The 23,332-nt window shown below is 32.5% G+C and overlaps 1 protein-coding gene across 1 annotated transcript in view; it reads right to left on the bottom strand.

Moving 5' to 3' along the window:
* Positions 1-214: 214 nt before the first annotated feature.
* Positions 215-23,332, bottom strand: part of LOC139500631 (ankyrin repeat domain-containing protein 17-like) — a 46,700-nt gene continuing 23,582 nt past the window's right edge. Inside the window, exons 3-5 of the mRNA XM_071289387.1 lie at positions 16,352-16,581; positions 9,656-9,752; positions 215-7,711 (exon numbers count right to left, since the gene is read on the bottom strand). Coding sequence (XP_071145488.1) covers positions 2,142-7,711; positions 9,656-9,752; positions 16,352-16,581 — 5,897 coding nt within the window. The 3' untranslated portion in view covers positions 215-2,141. The remainder of the gene's footprint in view (positions 7,712-9,655; positions 9,753-16,351; positions 16,582-23,332) is intronic.

The raw sequence follows: 23,332 nt of genomic DNA, 5'->3' as shown, positions 1-23,332 counted from the left end.
ATAAAAAGTAGAGGTCACCGTGCTATTTTCAAGCTATGAGTCGTTAAAAATTGCCTAAAATTTGGTTAGATTGTTCATGGAAAAACTCTACCGTAATTCATTTGCAACTGATTCACACCAATAAGCATTGAACTGTAAGAGATGTATAACAAAAACTTACAATTTTGCAATTATTCGATCAAAACAACTTTCAAAGAATATTTAACACAAAGTCTTTTATTCATTACGTATGATTATTTATTTTCATTTATATCGTAACACTATTCTATATTTAGACAAAAATTACAACGTATTAGTTGATTCATTACCAGCAAATATATCAATATACAACAACTTAAAATCATTCAATGTAAAACATGTACGAATTCATGCTTACAATCTATAAGAAAGTGTGTTGTTGTACCATGGAAAAAAAACATTGATTTCAGTTATATAAAAATAAGGTTATAACATTGGCTACCATAAAATATTACATATACAAAAAATATATAACTGCAAAAGATGACAAATCAAGAAAATAAATGCTGTTCAGTGAATGATTTAATTCAAGCTTACTTAATTGATTATCAAGGAAACTTAGTTTTTCGATCTTTCAATATAGCATTGGGCTAATATCTTAATCAGAGTTCATAAGATACTTTAAACTCAATATAAATATAGGTTAACACAACAACAAATTGTAGAACGCCACATTGTCTTTTTTGCGCAGAAATAAAGACGCATTTGATTTAATAAAAAAAAAGTGAGAAGTTGGTAAAATTCTGCATCTAGATATTCCGAACATTATAACCAAATGTTCGTCCACAAAAAAAACGAAAAATGGAAAAAAATACAAAATTGTTTGCTATTCAAAGAAAATAAATTTGTAAAGTCAACAGTAATGATAACCAATCTGTTCTGACTTGTACGTCATGTCAACTGATTTGGAGGAAGCTTAATTAAGTTATCAGATCTATTAGTAGTCATGTTTATACTGATACAAGTTTCGCAGATTGAAACAGACATATCACGTTATTTTTCGGAAACCAACAAAAGACAATGGTATATTTCCAGCTATACATGTAGCAAGGGATTAACACATTTAACCTTGTAAAGGCAAACAAACGACATTCATCTTATGCGGACTGGATCTGTTATTAGAGGATCACATAATGAAATAACAAATGATTTAAGAAGATTACTCAATTGGTGGAAACAAATTGGGATATATCTGCCAACATACTAACAAAGAGATACGGACATATACAAGGGTAAACTATATGCCATTGTGATTAAGGGTCCATCATTGACGTTAGCATCAGCATGTGCTTTATTTCCATGCTTATGTGTATCTGAAATATCTGAAACTCTAGCAGAATAGTAATCTAATCATTTTCAAAATATCACAATGAACTGGTTCACTTCTGATTAAGATAATACATTTATAAAATTTCTTACTTTATGTATATGTTATATCTTTTAATGACATTCAAATTTTTATGAGCCATTCAAAAGAAAGAATACACTAATATATGATAATTATACCATATTTACGGTAATTCGGATTCAATAAAACCGGCAATTATGCAATTTGTTCATCATAGCTATTGTAATAAATTTCGCTTCCTTTTTTATATTAATTGTCCATATAACCTTCTCTATTAGCTGCACTATATAAGTGATGCTCCCTTATGTCAAAATTCATTAAAAATTGCCAAGTTCCACATTAAGAGCTTCGCTAAATTTACGTTTACTATACCATGTATAATTACATTGCAAGTTATAAAAAAACCGGAGAGGGTTCATTTTCGATGAACTAATTGTTTTCCTACTTGGTTTCCACTAACAGTTCAATTATATTTTAATTATTATCAAAAGAAGATGGTTTATCTTGAAACTTTTTGATGTCTCTCTTGTTTTCCAGGAACAATATTGCTTATATATTATTTCATTCTAGACAGGCGATAAACATGCGACTTTTGCGTCATTATCCTTACACGTTTCAATGTCCTCTTTGTAGTTCTGACGAGCAATTATTACGGGATATTGGTCCTTGTTCATGAACCAATTAATATCTGCCTTTTAAACAGCTTTAAACAAATCTGCACGATTCCCTTTACACGAAATCTACAAGGAAAATAATCCATTGGTCAAAAGAACACTTATGAATATTTATCATTATTATCGTGCAAAATCTGGACTATATCATCATATCCTTCCTGACAAGCCACAAACAAGGGAGATGATTCATTATCCATACACATATCAATGTCTGCATTGTTGTCTAGCAATATCTGTACTATATTTTTATGTCCTTCCTGACAAGCAATAAATAAGGGAGAGGCTTCATCGTCGTTACACTTATCAATGTCTGCCTTGTTGTCTAGCAATATCTGAACTATATCTTCATGTCCTTCCTGACAAGCAATAAATAAGGGAGAGGCTTCATCGTCGTTACACTTATCAATGTCTGCCTTGTTGTCTAGCAATATCTGAACTATATCTCCATGTCCTTCCTGACAAGCAATAAATAAGGGAGAGGCTGCATCATCGTTACACTTATCAACGTCTGCATTGTTGTCTAGCAATATCTGAACTATATCTCCATGTCCTTCCTGACAAGCTATAAACAAGGGAGATACTTTATCATTCTTACATTTATTAATATCTGCGTTCTTGTTCACTAACAGCTGAACAATTTCTGTATGTCCTTCTTGACAAGCAACAAACAAGGGGGACGCTTTTTCATTGTTACATTTATTAAAATCCGCTTTGTTGTTCAATAATAATTGAACTATGTCTAAATATCCTTTCTGACAAGCAATGAAAAAAGGAGAAGCTTCATCAACAGTATAATTATAAATGTCAGCCTCATTGTCTAGTAACATTTTGACTATATCTTTATGTCCTTTATGACAAGCTATCCACAAGGGAGATGCTCCGTCGTCGTTGTATTTATTAACATCTGCTTTATTCTTTAATAACAACTGTACTATACCTTTACATCCGTTTTTACAAGCAATGAATAAAGGAGAAGCTTCATCAACAGCACAAATATAAATGTCTGCCTTGTTGTCTAGCAACATATTGACTATATCTGTATTTCTTTCTTGGCAAGCTATCCACAAGGGAGATACGTTTACGTCGTTATGTTTATTAATGTCTGCTTTGTTGTCTATTAACAACTGCACTATATCTTTAAATCCTTTCTCACAAGCAATAAATAAAGGTGATGCTTCATCATCGTTACAAATATTAATGTCTGCCTTGTTGTCTAGTAACATCTTGACTATATCTTCATTTCCTTCTTGACAAGCCATAAACAAGGGAGTTGCTCCTCCATTGTTACATTTATTTATACCTGCATTGTTGTTCAGCAACAGCTGAACTATATCTACATATTCTTTCTGACAAGCAATAAATAATGGTGATATCTTCTTATCATTATACCTATTTATGTCTGCATTATTATCTAGTAACAGTTGTACTATATCATAAAATCCTGCCTTACAAGCCACAAACAATGGTGATGTGTTATCATCCATGCACTTATCAATGTCTGCCTTATTATCAATCAATAATTTTACTATATCAACCTGTCCTTCCATACAAGCAAGACACAAGGGTGATGCTTCATTTTCATCACACTTATTAATGTCTGCTTTAAAATATAGCAACAGCTGTACTATGTTTATATGTCTTTGTTCACAAGCAATAGATAAAGGGGAAACTTCGTTATCTCTGCATTTGTTAACATTTGCTTTGCTGTCTAGCAACAATTGTACTATATCAACATGACCTTCCTGACAGGCCACGAACAAGGGAGTTGCTTCATTAAACTTAGATTTATTAATGTCTGCCTTGTTGACAAGCAACATTTGTACGATACCAATATGTCCTTTTTGACAAGCAATATATAATGGAGAAGCTGCATCATACTTGCAGATGTTAATATCTGCCTTGTTGTCTAACAACTGCTGCACTATCTCAATGTGTCCTTCTTGACAAGCGATATACAATGGGGATCCATCAGTATACTTACACGTATTAATATCTGCCTTGTTGTCCAGCAACAGCTTTACTATATCAATATGTCCTTTTTCGCATGCAATAAACAAGGGAGATGCTTCATTCCCCTTATTGATATCCGCATTGTTATTCAGTAAAAGTAACACTATATCTTTATATCCTTTCAAACAAGCAATAAAAATGGGGGACTCTCCACTATTTTTACACCGATATATGTCTGCATTGTTGTCTAGTAACAACTGTACTATATCTATCAGTCCATACTGACAGGCAATATACAAGGGTGATGCGTTACCATTCCTACATTTATTTATGTCTGCTTTTTTATCCAGTAACAGTTGTACTATATCTTTCTGATTTTTTTTACAAGCAATAAACAAGGGCGATTCTTCATCATCGTTACACTTATTTAAATTTGCATTGTTATTAAGCAACATCTGTACTATATCAATATGACCTTCTTTACAAGCCATAAACAAGGGAGATGATTCGTCATCCTTACATTTGTTAATGTCTGCCTCATAGTCTATTAAGAGCTGTACTATTTCTGTATATCCTTTCTGACAAGCAATACACAGGGGAGATATATTTTCATCGTTCCGCATATTAATGGCTGCCTCATTGTCTAGTAACAGCTTTATAATATCTATATGTCCTTCCTGACAAGCAATGAACAGAGGAGATTGATCTTCGTCACAGCACTTGTTAATATCTGCATTGTTGTCTAGTAACAGCTGTACTATATCTTTGTATCCTTCCTGACAAGCCATAAATAAGGGAGAGACTTCTTCATCATCGCATTTATCAATGTCTGCATTATTTGTCAGAAGCATCAGTACTATATTTATGTGACCTTCCTGACAGGCCGCAAACAAGGGAGATGCGCCATATGTGTTACATTTGTTAATGTGCGCCTCGTTGTCTAGTAATAGCTGTACACTATCTTTATGTCCTTCCCGACAAGCAATGAACAAGGGAGATTGATCTTCGTCACAGCACTTGTTCATATCTGCATTGTTGTCTAGTAACAGCTGTACTATATCTTTATATCCTTCCTGACAAGCCACAAACAAAGGAGATGCGCCATAATCGTTACATTTATTAATGTCTGCCTCATTTTCTAGTAATAATTGTACTATCTTTAAATGACCTTTCCGACAAGCAATATGAAAGGGTGATTGATCATCATCACAACACTTATTAATGTCTACATTGTTGTCCAGGAACAGCTGTACTATATCTATATGTCCTTCTTGACAAGCAATAAATAACGGGTATCCTTCTTCATTCTTACAGTTTTGACTGTCTCTTTGGTTAACAAGCAACAGCTTCACTACATCTACATGTCCTTCTCGACAAGCAATATACAAGGGTGAATTCTCATCGTCGGTACATGTATTGATGTCGGCCTTGTTTTCCAGTAACAGCATCATTATATCTTGATGATTATGTATACAGGCGACATACAAGGGGGATGTTCTGTTACTTGTACTTTTATTAACATCTGCTTTGTTGTCAAGTAACAACTGTACTATATCTATCCGTCCTTCCCGACAAGCAATATACAAGGGAGATCTTTTATCATCCTTAAACGTATTAATTTCTGCATTATTATTCAGCAGGAGCAATACTATATCTTTATATCCCTTCCGACAAGCAATAAACAAGGGGGATTCTCCTTTATTTGTACACTGACTTATGTTTACCTTTTTATTCAGTAGCAATTGTACTATATCTCTGTGCCCTTCCTGACAAGCCATAAACAATGGGGATGCGTTATTATTCATACTCTTATTAATGTCTGCTTTGTTTTTCAGTAACAGCTGAACTATATCTACAAGACCTTCCCGACAGGCAATTAAGAAGGGAGATGACTCATCATCCTTACACTTATTTATGCTTGCCTTGTTGTCAAGTAACACCTTTACTATATCTACATGATTATGCAGACAACTTATATACAGCGGTGACATTTCATCATCCATGCACATATTTATGTCTGCTCGATTGTTAAGTAACAACTCTACTATATCACGATGTCCTTTCTTACAAGCTGTAAATAAGGGAGATGATTTGTTATCATTTCGTTTACATATCGTGTTTGTGTTGGCTTTGTTTGCCAGTAATAGCTTTAATATATCCATATGATTCTTCTGACAAGCGATAAACAGGGGAGAAACTTCATTTTGCATACACTTATCAACGTCTGCTTTGTTTTCTAGTAATAGCTTTACGGTTTTAACATGGTTTTTGTAACAAGCCATCATCAGGGGAGATGTTTCATCATTTCTACACTTATTAATGTCTGCCTTGTGGTTTAATAAAAATTTTACTACTTCAGTATGACCATTTTGTGATGCTATATGTAAAGGACTCACACCATCATATCTACACAGATTGATATCTACGCCATTATCACAACACCACTGAATAAAAGAAATATCTCCTTGAAAACAACATCGTAACAGTACAGTTTCTTTTTTATTGACATCACTGGTTTGTGCTAATTGTCTCTGCAATAGTTTGTCAAAAGTATTCAAATAACATAGGAACCGTCGTCTGAACTTTGGTTTGTCCATGTTAATATTACAGAACACAGCTCTTACATTACCATTAGACCAGTCATCAACCATTCGCTGCATGTACATTTGGTGATACTCAGGAGGGACTACCGTGATGAACTGGTTCATATCGGTTTCTTTTTCTAATAAAAAACGTTCCATGATAAATTCTTCATGTGCATTCTTTATTAAACACTGAATTTTCCTTTTTCCAAAATAATACGATAAAAAGTCAAATAGTTTATTATGTATAGCTCTATAAATACCATCCTTTTTTGTCAAAAACGTTTGGTCAAGCAAATTCAGTTCATTCAGGAAAATTAATTTGGAGGTACTTCTGTCTAGTTTACATGCTTCACACGTGTTCTCTATGATATTTTTGGTTTTTTCATCTACATCTTCTGTCAGTACTTTCTCCTGTAGTCTGTTATTGAACATGACACACAACGCCAAAGCACAGTATTTACCAACATTTTCGTTTTTCTCCAGTTTTTCTATCTCTGTTTCATAAACTGAAAATGGATTCTGGAAGAAATCTTTAATATCGAGTTTAGAGTTATCATGATACAGTTTACAAAGTAGTGGGAAACTGTCAAATAAATTACAATACTTAATAATCTGTGTTGCCTTTTGTCCCAAATAACGCTTTGCAATTGACTGTTTTTCCGATTGTGAGAAACTTAAATCATCTGATTGCAAGTTACAAACGTTGGTTCTAAAAATTGATAAAGACTCAAATTTTGTATCTTTGTAAATTTGTAAACGACAGGCTACAATAAGTTTTGTTAGTTTGTTATGAAGTATTTCTTCAATCAGCTTAATAACTGATTCCCAGTTGTTAAGGTCAGACTCATTTATGGAATATGTTCCACAAAAATCATCGATAACAAATAATGTCTTCTGATGTTGGTTATGAAAATTCACAATGTCCTGTGGATTTGTTACCAGAAGTACATCATACCCGTCTTCTGCCATTTTAACAACCACATGTTGTAGGGTTGCTGTCTTTCCCACACCAGAACTACCAGTGATTGTTACACAACTGTTTTCTTTGACAGATGCTAACACATAATTTGCAGCTCGAGTTTCTACAAAGTTATCTGTATTCTTTTGCCACAGATCCAATCTCTGTTTAATATGTTCTGAAATGTAAATTCATCAATTTATTGATCATTTCAATTATCAGAAACATGTTTTTTACGCTTGGTTTTGATTTTCTTGGCACTGAACTATCTATATGGAAGCAGCCACATTATTTGTTCGTGTATGGGTGCTTACAAGAAGAAAACACTTATCCGGAATTTATTTGTTCAATGTCTGTATGAAGTTACAATTATCATGATTATGTACTGTTGACACTGATTCTTAAAATGTTTTGCATATTGTCAAATCCAAAATTGACGTGCCGAACCTGGCCATTTAAACCAGCTTGCATTGGATCATTTTTGTTATATATGTTTAAATATGTCATGTTCCAATCAGTTTTTGGTTAACTGAGCTGTTAGGTTGACTTTGGAATCATTATGATACTTAATAAGAAATGATGCCATGACAGGAACAGTGACTGAGTGGCAAAAATGTTGTTTTACAAAATGTCATTTTTCTATGGTATTTCATTACATTTCATGTTATGTTTACCTTGTAGTTAACTTCACAAGTTATCAGGGTAATACTGATATCATGGTTAGCTAACATACTTTGCATATGAGTACACTACTGATTGGTACGTGTACAGAAAATCAAATGTAACTATACATGTTATATAAGAAAACACATTGAACTGTAAGCTATTGCTTACTAAGTAAGCCTCTATTTTAAGAAGTCCGTTATTTGTTAATCTGTAGAGATATACGACAAACATTACATACATGGCCAGTGTGTGTAAGAATAAAATATAAATATTTGGTAAGCAGGAATTTGTTTAGCGATTAATCTGAAACTGCTCAATACGTTATATCATATTTCATGAACCCTAATTCAGTCATAAGTAATGTATTTTCGTTAAAATATGCCAGGAAATTCTATGACACAGCCAGACAGAGAAAACAGTTTTGCACCAATCATTCGGAATAAGGGTCAATGTATATATTTTTTTTTATCCATAACTGTATTGATAACAACCATTGGAATTCCATTTAAAGGATACCGATTTAAAACTCTTCTAATCCGTTTGGTTTCATAATATAACGAAAACTGCATATTAAGGAAACTCCTATTAAATAAAGTATAGTTTGTTATTGGAAGATTTAGTCTATAGCAAACAAAAGTTATCATCTAGTCTCCGTCTGGTTTCCAAGTTTTGAACATTATTCCAAATGCTTTACTCACTTTAACATGGTTCAAAGAATCTGATATCAATTTTTTTTACCCATTAACTATAGAATTTTATTTCCCAACTATGTACATATATTAAAAAAATATATGATAAAAAATGTTAGCCGCAACTAATTTATACAGTTTTATTTTTTTTTCTAGCACAGGTTGGACACCATAGCTTAAAAAAATCTCTTCTTTGTTCATGTCGGGTTATCTTTTTTTTTGTGTTGTTCTTAATTCTTAAAAGTTTGAGTTAAAGTGATTTGATGAACATTTATTTAAAAGAAACACTTCAAACAGAACTATTTTCATTTACTTGTTCGATCTGGTAAAGTTTTCCTCTTCCATTTGCAACATGGAGACATACTGACTATCGCAGGAATCAATGGTATCCATTGATAACCACACCACTGACAAATTGAATGTGTTATATATTTTCGTTCCATATTTTTCACTTGGAAGAGGCATTTCTAAACGAAATGTTATAGTGAATTGGAATGGACTTGTGTGGCAGTATTATTGACAAATGTTGCGCTGATATCCTTCAAAGTATTCAAAAGTCAAGAACAAGACAAACCTCCAACAAACAAACACATTTGACAAACTATGATGCCTATCTCTACCTGGTGGCTTATCATTATGATATATTGTGGAGTCATATTAGAAATAAAATTAATAAAAATGTTTTCACATAACTTAAACATTTGAATGGCATATTTCTGGAACATCAATTGTTCAAACAGTTATGTGTCAATGGTTTCTGTCTTTACCTCTAATGTTCCAGGGTACGGTTGATTCGTTTAAGTATTTTGTTCTCAGTTCTTCACACTCTTCGACCATGTCTTTACCACCTAATCTTCCTACAGCCTATGAAAATAAAACAAACATCATTAAGGATATACTAAGGCGAAATTAAAAAAAACTACAATTTAAAATTGATACTATATATTAATCAGAAGGTGTAATACCACTATTGGTTTTACCCTATTAGTCTTTGTAAAATTAGCTCTTTTCAAATAATTGTGCAGAATTTATCTGTGTTACAAATAAAGGAATACTTTATTGTACTTTGCATAATTCAAGTTTAATCCTGTCCTGTACTAAAAACAACATTTCACATAAAATTTCATTGCATATTAGAAAATAACCATCACTGGAAATTAACATATCACATGTTCATCTCTTGTTTTACCTGTGTACAAGATTTAGTAACCATGTAACCTTAAGTTTCCAAAACTAATTTGCGACTTTGAAACACAATATTTAGATCCATATGAAACTTCAAATTTAATATTAAAAAAAAGGGGAACAAGTTTTATATACTTGAAAGGCTAAGTTTCACTCTGAAAGAAGATAATGTAAACTTTTCTTCTATATTATCAAAATCAAATGTACCGATTTTGAACTATTAACTTCCAAGACACTGATTTGCCGATATAGTCCCGTATGCAGTTACATTAACTACGAAACCTCTCGTTTGAACTGCGCTCACCGCACATCGTAAGTCCAAGGTGAAACCTTGATCAAAGAATGCAAACAAACGTTCTCTTGAGATAAATAGAAATGACAAATTGTAAAAGAACAAATTTAGCACCACAAATTATTTTTAAAACAACTGTTAAGGAATAGTTTTATTAGCAAATAGGAACACATTGAAAATATTAAAATAAATGTCATGTCGCTTTCAGTTCAATTATCTTTCACGCTTTTCACATGCTCTGTTTTCATTGTTTATCAATGTCACGATCTGGTTAAGTTGAGAGGTACGTACATGAACGCCTCTAGCGGAAAACGGGAAAATCGACGTCTTTTGTTATGGGAGTTATCTCCCGTACACCAGAAAAAGAGTATTCAAGATGTTGGAATATGTTCCGCTTCGTCGGAATAATGGTCAATTTCGATTTAAGTTGATGCTGTTTGTATACATGTGCAAAAGCTGCTATTAAAAGTTAGCTATATGAGTTTTTAATTTTGCTATACATGTACATATTTCTTCTCAATTTTCACAATAATTAAAACTTTGCAAAAGATTCTGAAGTACGAACAGGAGTATTGTTGGCATAAATTACGAGGCACATAATGCAGTTGGCGATAGTACATTTATCAGAACGTCATCTTATGTGTGTTCAAAACCCGCGTTGAACAATATATAAATAACACATAGCTGAGGGGGGAGAGAGCAGACTGTTATCCCGAGGAAACAGTGTCAACCGTGGAAAAGCCAAGGTTGACAATGCTTTTTCAAAGGGTATTATTTTGCAAGATCTAATCCTTCCAGGAAAAAGAGGAGGTGTTGATGGTGTTCACGAATAGCGAACATAACAGTTTGACGGAAACGCCGACTAACAAAAATATCAAAAGATACATAAGTTGGAATTTATATACATTTGTTTTTAAATATTCACATCTATGCATTGCTGTAACTATAATAATGGACCAAAACCAACGATAGGGAACAAAGTAGTGATAATATGCATCAAACTTTAAAAACTATTTTTGTTCGGCTTTTGCCTATAATTTAAATTTATCGCACATCTCCTTTCGCGTCATAAACACATAAATTAAGTTTGCAAATGACCAGTAATATTGTGATTGAAGTATGTGGCTATGTTTGTGTTCCGTTCCCGTGCCATTGAAACATAATTTTATATTTTTTATATGCATGACCTTCTGTAAGTATCGGGTGAATAAGATTTTACTGTTGTGTTTATTATGCACCCGCCGTAGCGGAGGGGGCATTAAGTTTTACACTTGTCTGTCCGTCCGTCCGTTCCAAAATTGATTTCTGTTCTCTAACTTTACTTTGCCTCAATCAAATGTTAGGAAACTTATACACAATGCTTAACACAGATTTAGTTTAAATTAAAAATAATAAAATAGTTTCAACTAGTCATAAATACATAGGGTCTTGTATAATCACTGACAAATTAATAATAGGTAATTCGTCCTTTTTTCAGACATGATAAAATGCTCTATAGCGCATTAGTAGTGCTGAAAAAAAATATAATAAAGCGGTCGATGTCTTGACATTTCTGCTGATATAGCCTTGACGTTGCGTAATCCTTTCGGCGACGTCATGATTTTTTTTTTCCTTTTTCCCGTCAGCAGCACCATTTCAACGGCTGATATATGAAAAAGGAGTTCGGTGACCCCTTAAAAATTATATATCAATAGAAAGGAAAAAAATTACCTTAAAAATATTTAATTTTTATAGAAAAATTGTAGGATTGGTTTTAACTGGAGAATAAAATTAAGCTTGAAATTTCTTATTTTTGGTTCAAATTTGACGTTATCTCTATGTACTATGTTGTTTCCTTTCCATTTTCAAATGTCTGGAACTCGGAAACTAGATCGGTTACCGACTTAAATTTTTCGATTTTTCATTATCTTTTTAAAAGTTCTACGTGCTTATAAATTCTTTTTAAAATCGCCGGACATGCCATTTACGTACTTGTTACCTTAACGTTGGCAAAAAACTCGAAAGGTAATAAGCTTGTGATCAACAACCACTGACTGAAAACAAATTTGTCGATAATACGTTATAGATGAGCAATAGATGATAAAAAAATCAAATATGCAATACTCGATCTAGTATAACATGTATAGTATAAAGACATGAATTGACACAATGATTTCGATAACATTAAAATATCTAGAAACTCGTTTCAAATGCTTTTAAAGACATTGGTATCCTGTGTTTCAGTATTTTCCATACATTACAGGGGTTGCACTTTGTACATACAGCTGTCTCACACACTGCGCCACTAGTTGGAAGATATATTATATTCATAGATATTTTGTTCTGATTGCATAGTGGTTCCAAGATTAGCTCTATGTTGCATATCATATATAACTTGGGAATGTTACCAGTTTAATACACATAAATAGCGGCGAAATTGAATTTTGAGAAAACTCATTGTTAAGGAAAAGGCAGTACAAAATTTGAGTGTAAGTTTAAGCTATTAAAAGTGTTCGAGGTATATAATTGTTGACAATTTGTCGCGTAGCCATACATGTTGACTTTTGAATAAAATAGTAGTGCATATCAATCAACTTTCTATTCTAGGATATAGTTTTTTTACAATACTTCATAGTAAAGTGGAATAGTTGTAGCTGTAAACTAGTTCTTTAGAGAAATTCCATTGACTATATATACAGAAGTGCATTCTATAGTTTTATGAGTGTAACATGTAATTTTTAGTTCAATATTATGTGAATGTCAATGTTCAGTGAGTAATACTAGATTAAGGATTATGCCGAATTTGTCCTTTAGCAAAAACATTAACCTTATTCCGGATAGACAAGTGGACAGACGCACAGACAAACAAACATAACGCTCCATTTAAAGCGTATATGGTTGTACAGCAACATTCAGAATAAAATTGAGAAAGGAAATGGTGAATATGTCAAAGCGACAACCACCCGACCATAGAGCAAACAACAGCCGAAGGCAACCAATGGGTCTTCAATGTAGCGAGAATTCCCGCACCCGTAGGTGTCCTTCAGCTGGCCCCTAAAATATGCATAATAGTACAGTGATAATGGACGTCATACTAAACTCCGAATTATACACAAGAAACTAAAAATTAAAATCATACAAGACTAACAAAGGCCAGAGGCTCCTGACTTGGGACAGGCGCAAAGTTGCGGCGGGGTTAAACATGTTTATGAGATCTCAACCCTCCCCCTATACCTCTAGCCAATGTAGAAAAGTAAAAGAATAACAATACGCACATTAAAATTCAGTTCAAGAGAAGTCCGAGTCTGATGTCAAAAGATGTAACAAAAGAAAATAAATAAAATGACAATAATACATAAATAACAACAGACTACTAGCAGTTAACTGACATGCCAGCTCCAGACCTCAATTAAACTGATTGAAAGATTATGTCTTCATCATATGAATATCAGGTACAATCCCTCCCGTTAGGGGTTTAGTATCATACTATCATAAAATATATGAGAAGAACATAACCCGTGTCATGCCAACAACTGTTTTTTTAGAAATAAATGTGTTTAGTTCCGATGCAAAGACCCTATCAGTGAATCAATGTTAAAGCCAAAATATGCAATCTTTAATGACCTGACAACAGTATCGTAACTATATCCCCTTTTAATAAGTCTATTTAAAGGTTTTGTTAGTTTCTGAGGAGAATACTGACATTTTTGTGCTTTATAAAGAATATTTCCATAAAATTTTGGATGTGAAATACCTGAACGTATAAGATGTCTGCATGTTGAGTTATATTTACGAATTATTTCCTTATACCGGTGATAAAATTTAGTAAATGTTTTGACCAGTTTGTGATATCGAAAACCCTGGTGTAATAATTTTTCAGTAATACATAAATTTCTCTCGCTAAAATCTAATACATTGTTACATACACGAGCGAATCGTACAAGTTGAGATATATAAACACCATAAGATGGTGACAAGGGAACGTCACCATCTAAAAATGGATAATTAACAATAGGAAATGAAAAATCATCTCTTTTATCATAAATTTTTGTATTAAGCTTCCCGTTTATGATATAGATATCAAGATCGAGGAAAGGGCAGTGGTCATTGTTATCATTAGCTTTATTTAAAGTAAGTTCTACAGGATAAATTTCTTTAGTATACATACTGAAGTCGTCATTATTTAGAGCCAATATATCATCCAAATATCTAAAAGTAGAAGCTTATCATTATGATTATTCAAATAAATAAAAGGACCACCTGTAAAATCATGCAATTGATAGAAGTAAATTGTTTTTGAAGCATAAATGATTATTTAATAAAATCGTTGAATCAAAAAAAAATGCGTTGTTCATCTGAGTGATGTATAATTTCAAACTATCGGCAAAGAGGTGTGGCTGCACAGCAGATATAAAAAAAATCCTAATAAGGGTGAACTGATATTTTCGAATATGAGCACCTTACTTGCTCATCATTCAAAAAAATCGGTCATCAGGTTGGACATATTTAGACCTCTTCATATTGTGCCCAGTTTATCTTGGGATTGGTTTTTGATTTAGATAGGAAGGGATGAGTCGTACATGTAAGTTGAGAACCGACTAAGTCATTTGAACAATAGTGGACATGTTTCCTATACGTACTGAATTTATATTGGGATATAAATATTATAGATTCATATGCGATGTATTCATGAAATAAGGATATCGATAGATATCAGATCGGGGGAAATACATATCCTGTTTATGAATATTCAAACCAGTACATCCGCCATAGTTCAATAAGCTAATCCGAGTTGTCTTTTCTTCAACAATTGTCTGCATTCGTGAAAACATCCACTTCCGAAAGCTTTAGAGATAAGAGTTTAAATGATGTAGTTGACACCTAAATCATAAAGATAGCAGGATGTTATCGTTAATAAGACGTCCTGTGGGATTTCGATAGATATTCAAATGAATGTAAGAATTCAACGCTGATATCAATGCATACTAATCAAACATTTAGTATAGATTTTCGACAAAAGTTCTGTTCATTAAAAAAAATATTTAAGCTCACCACGCTTTAAAATGTGCTTGTTAAGCCCCAGTCACACTGTCACGTTTCAAGTGCTACGTTTTACTACGTTTTAAAAGCGTAGCGAAACAGGAATATACGAAACGAAGCGTATCGAAACGTAGTGATCCTTTTTTCAAAACTAGACCTGCCCCATATGTTTTGAAAAATTAACAACAAACGTAGCGAAAATTGAAACGAAGTAGAAACCTAGTAAATACGTAACAAAGTTTAACGGAACGCAAAAAAAACGTGCTTAATACGTATCGAAACGTATCAATGCGTGATGAAAACGTGGGTCTACACGTACGAATCCGTAGCAAAACGTGATAAAACGTAGCACAAACCTAGATAACCTAGTTTTTAAAAATAACGCGACACTTTTGTTCAAAAGGTAGTTGAAACGTAGACTTTCAAAACGTAGTAAATAAAGGCAACAGTAGTATACCGCTGTTCAAATCTCATAAACTTGACAGTGTGACTGGGGCTTTATGTTTAAAATAGTGTTACATACTGTATGCAAGTCCATAACAAATGCATACCTTTTATTTATTGTACAAGTATGCCTTGAACTCTGAGTACTGTCCTGACCCATAATTTTGTTAAATTTATAGTTCTGGTATGAAGCAGTTTTGGCTGCCTAACGTTAATAATTAAGTTGACAATTAAAAGTTAACAAATGGTGTACATTAGACCACAAAACTTGTTTGTGTTGAATCATGTACAAATGTACCTTAAATACACATTAACTGACAACAAACCATACTAGTTTAGATACAATGAAATTGCAATTGTGAAGTCCAAGATTTATCCAGTTTTTTTTAAGTATTTTTGTTGTTCAATATATTCTGATTACTAATTTCAATTTTAGCTGATCAGCATGATTAGAAATTGACGAACAACTTAAAATGATAGACTTACCCTATTGTCATTACTAGGCACAAAATTATAATCTTACCCCACTGACATCATTCCATGCAGCAATGAAAAATGCGGAATCGATTTTCCCGTCTTTGACATGAGACATCTTGTTTCTGTAGTATTTAATTCTTGCCAAGTCATCCGTACTTGTTATATCCTTATTTTCAGGTAATTTGTCATATCCAGCTACAGGTAGAGAAAGTTTCGTCATATTCCTTATTAATGCTATCATCAATGTGACATCAAAAGTCTCCGAATTTGGTTGAACTGTAAATAAATATCATTTGTTATATAAATCCGGCATATTTTAAAAATCAATCATATATGCATCATATTTCAATTTGTAAATACACTCATCATAGATAGCAGGATTGAAATTTTGTAATTGCGCCAGACGCGCGTTTCGTCTACAAAAGAGTCATCAGTGACATTAATTCATCTGGTTAACAATTTAAAATGCATGCTGTAAATGCTGCTAAAATAATTATAATCTCCTTTATGACTTAGATAGTTAAGTGGTACTGCTACTGTTCAATTGGAAGATCATTCAGTCAGGGTGCGTTTATATGCTCTTATAAGAAACAATTGAAAGGTTATCTTTGATTTTGTTTTGTATAGGTATGTGTCGATGGAGGTAATGTTGTGTTTACCGTTTAAGTTTAACAGTAATAAAATCATCCCAAAACACCGAAATAAATAAAAACGCATGGCTTTATTTGAAAGTATCTTGCTTCATTTGAGATCGAGTTTTTCATATCAGAAAATTGAAAATGGCAGAGACTACTTAATATGTTTATAACCCTGAACTCGAATCTCGCGATTATTCAAGTTGATACACCTTTGTGTTTTCCGAAATAGTCAACGTCTCATAAATTATCTAGCAACGAAAATGCTTAGGATATTAATCAGATATAAATTATGATTACGGACCTATATAGGTTATATAATGAATAACGTTTAAATGCGTTTGAGACTTTGATCTTATTGCGATTCGAATCTTTCTCACAAAAACAAACTTGATGATAATGCTAAAATAATCAATTTAGAGAGTACTTTAACGATTTATGAAAACAAATCAACAGACAGGCAATTTTCTGTTACTTTGAACGACAAGTGCCACAACTATTTCTTGCGCAACTCTCATTTTTTCGCCAACTGATTTTTTTCTTTGCGGATAAGCTAAGCTTCAATTTGAAGCGCTCTCGTCTCATGTCCGTCTGCGTGTATTATTAAGTCCCAGTGTACATACATCCCACATCTCTGTTTCAAAATCAACATTTTGATAGATAAGCACTGAATTAAAACAATATTTTTAGTCAAGGATTCGGTAAAATTACATTGCAAAGGACAGACATTTTTCTAACTGATCCCTTTTCGTGGTTATCGAAGTACCAATAATTGTCTTGGTAACGAAAACATCAGCATCTTTAATCCTGTTATCGGTTTGTTTCTATTTAGCTAATGTGCTATAAATATAATTAAATATATTTTTCATAATTTGTAGAAATTATTATTTCAGGTCCACATAATTATGCAAGTTTAGGAATCTTCCATTTTAAACAGCAGCGCTACAAAAGATTTCGAAAGGCCATCTATTATTTTATTAAAATTCTAATCGCAACGTATTAAACGGACATGTGCAGCAATTTGTCCACACAGTTTTGTTTACACCTTTTATTATAAGTTTTCTGGGGATACCTATTAAAATGCTTGTAGCTGTGTCCAGTTAGCTGATGATGATTTATGTTCTGTCAACATCAAAACATGTTAAAAGGTTACAATTCTGACTACTGAGGAAAAGTCGTCATGTCTTAAAACGTAAAACATAAACATGATAGACAATGTTGAACCGCTTTTTTTATTTCTTAATTCAATCATATTGTTTGGTTCGTAAAATGCACGACCGCCAGTGGAAACACTGCTTTTTGGTACTCATAACAAGTAAAGTATTCTTGAATACAAAATTTATTTAAACACTGCATAACACTACTGAACGTAAAGCATAAATAACCGTTTAGTTTCAATTAATATGCATTCTGTTGATATAATCAGACAATCTGATTTTAACATCAAAGGTTAAATGCAAGTGCTTTTTTATGTTTTAAATTTTATTTGCAATTCTCATTTATTTTAAACTTATAAACTACAAATAATCGATCGTCTAGTACATGTTTATTATGACCCTTATATTTAGAAAACTAAATACTGGACGAATACAAATAGTGGAGCGCGAATGTTGAAAAAGTCGCTCAGTTAACGAGTTTAAATTACCTTAATACCTCATGGAATTTTAATGTCTTAAATTATCTATCGATTATTCACCTTCAGAAAAATGTTTTTCGTAAATATCAAATCTGGTACAAATGACGTTAAAAACATCCTTAGCTGACGTTACCCAACTTACAACAATTACGCCACTGCTGATTCGGTAGACAAATTTCATAACTTACCCCTTCTAATAATAATTTGTGAACAAAATTGTCAAATACACTGCAATAAGTTACTCTTGAAATTTTATAGACCAGCAGTAGAATCAGAAAAAAAAACATTATTTAATGCACCCACCAAACACACGGCTGAATTATATACATTGTGATGCCGTAACCATGAAAGTGGTCAACAATTCTAAATTTACAAATATTGTCCTAACTGTTAATATTGGGTAAAATGCAGAAATAAAATGAAAATATATAAAGAAAGCATAGAACAATTTTCATTCAGAATATATGTAGCCTGTAGAGAATACTGGTTTTTTTTTAAACAACGTTATTTCTAAACATTGAAATGGACGTTCTTCTTAGATTTGACATTTATTTCATGTATGACTTCATTTTATTTCCATACAATGATGGCCTTGAACTTTGGTACTATTTTTTTCATCAACATGAAGTGTAAACACGACATGTTACTTTGCAGAACTTTAAAGTCAAGTAAAGGAGGGATTGAATGTAATTTCATGGATTTCAAGTCCATTGGCTGTATTTATTTAGTTTGTTTTATTAATTTTCAATTCTGACTAAGGCTGTCTAAAATATGTGTTCTCCACAATCAAAAGGTATATATATATAAGGTTTATGAAATATAGAAGCATCATATCAACGTTTCTGACGTTATTTGAAGTTCGTGATGTCGAATTCGTCATAACACAAGAAATGGACATAGGTTTGGTTGTCAAACTTACAAAAACGTATGAATAACAGATAAAGTAGATAATAACTGAAGGTTAAATAAGTTTTATTGAGTCATAAGCATGTAAAAGACGTAAAAAGCATCATCATGATCATCATAATCAACCTCTGTCAGGTGTGTATTGATATTTTCATAAAAGTCAGATGCTAGAAATTGACAAGGTTCAGTACAGGATAAATTATTTTTAAAGCACACACAACCCTTACTGCAAACTGATTTTCCTTTGTACGTGCACATCAAATCTTGAAGGAAATCACACGAAAGTTGATCTTCAAACAATACAGATTCATGAGTAAGATTTCTATTTTTCCAAACAAACTGTAGAGTCGATCCGAAAGCCGACTTTGGTGATATGTTCATTCATCCAGACTTTGGTTTGGAAAGAAAACCTAAAGACGTGATGTTAAATTATTCTTCACAAGGAAGGAGTCGGACCTAGCTGTTAGATATCGCCTTATCTCATTATATGAGCGGCCAAACTCGTGAGCAAATAATGCGTTAACTGTTTTTTTTTATTCGTGAAACAATTGAAACGCAAGCCTAATATGAAACGAAGTTATTAAATAAGAACATAATATTATGCTTGCTGTAAGCGGCATGCATCTTAGCATTTTTTCAACAGTCGTTTGATTTTGGCTTGTAATGGTCAGAAAAGATTTTTCATGAAATGAACAACAAATAACTTTTATCAGGTAGGGAGGCATTGATTGAATTGAAAACAGAAGAGAACATTAAGAAGGTGTATGACTGTTGGTATCCATTTGTTGATGTGTTTGAGTTTTTGATTTTGCCATTTTATTAGGGACTTTTCTGTTTGACTTTTCTGCGGAGTATGGTATTTTTTTTTATTTTACTTTAATTCCAGCACGCATATACCTAACCATTATCATTTTTAGTAAAATTATCCTGTAAAACCGTTGAATCAATGACCCGAATTCTTTCTGACTGGCTCTTGTGCATTCTTAACTATATCTAACTTTTTTTATTCGAGCGTCACTTTTGGTGCAAATACAAAATTGCATTCCTGGTTTCTTCAATGTAGATCACTTCTACCCTCTCATCAAATCTGTCAGAATCTGTCAGGAGAACTGTTCTATGACATTATATAGAACTGTCATCCTTTTTAGACAGTTCTAGCTAGAACAGTTCTTGCCTAGAACTGATTTGTTCAGTTCTACCTTGAACTGATTAGTTCAGTTCTACCTTGAACTGATTTGTTCAGTTCTACCTTGAACTGATTTAGACAGTTCTACCTATAACTGATACTGACAGTTATGCCCTAGAACAGTTGTAGACAGCTGTACCTAGAACTGACCAATGTTACAGTTCTACGACTACAACAGTTCCTCGATTAGAACTGATTTGATCCGTTCTATGGCTAGAATTGATTTAATCGGTTCTATCCATAGATCAGTTTTAAGAACTATGTATCTCAAATATAAATAAGTCAAAAGAACATAACATACATTAAAATCTTCTCAGTGACACCATGTTCTACAATCCTGACAGGTTTGGTCAGATCTACGGCTAAAACAGTTTTAAACAGTTCTACGGATAGAACAGTTTTAGAGAGTTCTGCTGACAGTTCTATGGTTACAACTGATTTAGTCAGTTCTGCTGACAGTTCTACAACTAGAACTGATTTTACACTTCTACCTAGAACATTTTAGACAGTTCTACCTGAAACAGTTTTAGACAGTTATACCCTAAAACGTATCCTGATAGGTCTAACTAAAACTGATTTGGTCAGTTTAACCTATAACTGGTTCTGACAGTTCTACCTAGAACTGATTCTAACAGTTCTACCTACAAGTGATTCTGACAGTTCTACTAAGAACAATCCTAGGGTCTAAATGTTCAAGGACAGGTTATTCTGACAGTTGTAATGAAAGGTTATAGGTGATTTCCACTTTATGTTGAGTTTATTTACAATCACTGACTTGGGTTTATCCCGTCAATATGTTATTGTTCTATAATATGTCATTATGATATATTTCTATTATGAATTAGAAAATCATTCAATAGCGTCGCGGAATGAACTATATGTGGATTCTTATAAATTCCATAGAACCTTTGAACTATTTTAAATCTCGGTCTATTTCTGAAATTAATTCTGACATTCTTTTGATTTTTAACCCTGTATGCTAACATTGCCCATGTGAAATTTTAAAATTGTTTGTATAAACATTGAACGACAACAATATGTGACGTATAAAATTTTCCGACGTCAGACACTCGAATTAAAAAATGTATTTGTAGATAGATGTTTTTGTATTCTGTTAAATTGTTCCTTTTAAAATTGTTACACGATGATGACTGCTGTACCCATATTTTAACTTTTTTATTTAGTATGTCTGTTAAGTTCACGCATCATTGTAAATATACAGGAATTGAATGAGACTGTCAACAAAGTGAGAGGTTTAGCGCTATAAAACCATGTTTAATCCACCACTTTCTACATTTGAAAATCCCTGTACTAAGTCAGGGATATGACAGTTCTTGTCCATTCGTTTTTGATGAGTTTTGTCATTTAATTTTGCCATGTGATTATGGACTTTCCGATTTAAAACTTTTTGTCCTCAATGCTCTTTCACCTCGTACTTCATTTGGAACTTTCAACTTTTTGTGTATCATTTACAACAAGATCTACGGTGTTTTACCTAAAAAAAAAATCGAAATGATATGATTGAAAGAAAACAACTCTTCTACAATCTTCAAATATATCTCTTCTTTCCCTGCTTTAGTGGCTTCAGAGACATATAATATTATATGTCTCTGGTACCTTAAACAAAACTTGCTTTGCCCTTGTCAGTGAAAATTTGTTTCCAATCTTTTGGTCTCACAAGTAATGCATTTACGCCAATCTAAGGACGATTTCCCTCTATTGGCACTTGTTGGGTCAAATTTTAAAAGGACAACCTAACTGTGGCATTTTACGGAAAATTTTTCTAAACAGATCCGTAATATGATATAACGATCATTTAACACAATGTTAATATTGATAAAAAAAAATACATTTATATCCTCTCTAGATGTTCAAAATATAAAAAAAAATGAAATTAGCAAGAAAGCACATATGAAAATAATGTTAAGACAGATATAAACAATTAAACATGGCTTGAACAGTGATAGAACTGATCAGAATGAGAAATAAATTTAAAAAAAACGTCTCGGACCGCGATTCCGGAATTACATTAATTGTGTTACGGATTGATGAGTCCTATCTGAATTACAAATGTCTTGTAAATCGAATAAGAAATGTTACAAATGAAAGTTGTGTTGTATAAAGTAAATAATAAAGTGTCTATTTATGCCAAATAAACGCAAATAAAGGTTTTTATTACTATCCTGCTATTGAACCGGTGAAACTCGTGTTAACCACAAAACCTGAAGTAAACCGATTTTTAAAATGTTGATGGTACATATTTAAAAGAAATTATTGTTTATTTTCATAGTCAGTGTTATATTCTTACATGTGCAAAGTAAAAAATAACCGTGATATTGTGATTCGTAAAATTATTATTTTAGTGTATCAGTGAATTTTGTCTTATACAATACACAACACCCTAAAAAGCTATTTTTACGGAAATTCGACCAAACGATTTTCCTACGGCATGTTTAAAATATAAGTTTAACATGTATTCTTTCATTTAAAAAAATCCAGGTGTGTGATCTCTAGGTGAATTAAATTTTTCACTAAGCGTCTTTTCAGATTTCGCCGCTGCACTTATAAGCTATGAAGGCATTTTTGAAGTAGTTCTTTATGTGGAGTAGTATGCATCTGAAAAAAAGTTGAAAATAACGCGGAAAAATCATCGTTTTTTATCTT

This window comes from Mytilus edulis, chromosome 13 (assembly GCF_963676685.1).
Source record: "Mytilus edulis chromosome 13, xbMytEdul2.2, whole genome shotgun sequence".
Lineage (NCBI taxonomy): Eukaryota > Metazoa > Mollusca > Bivalvia > Mytilida > Mytilidae > Mytilus > Mytilus edulis.
This window is presented reverse-complemented; position numbering and strand designations above follow the sequence as displayed.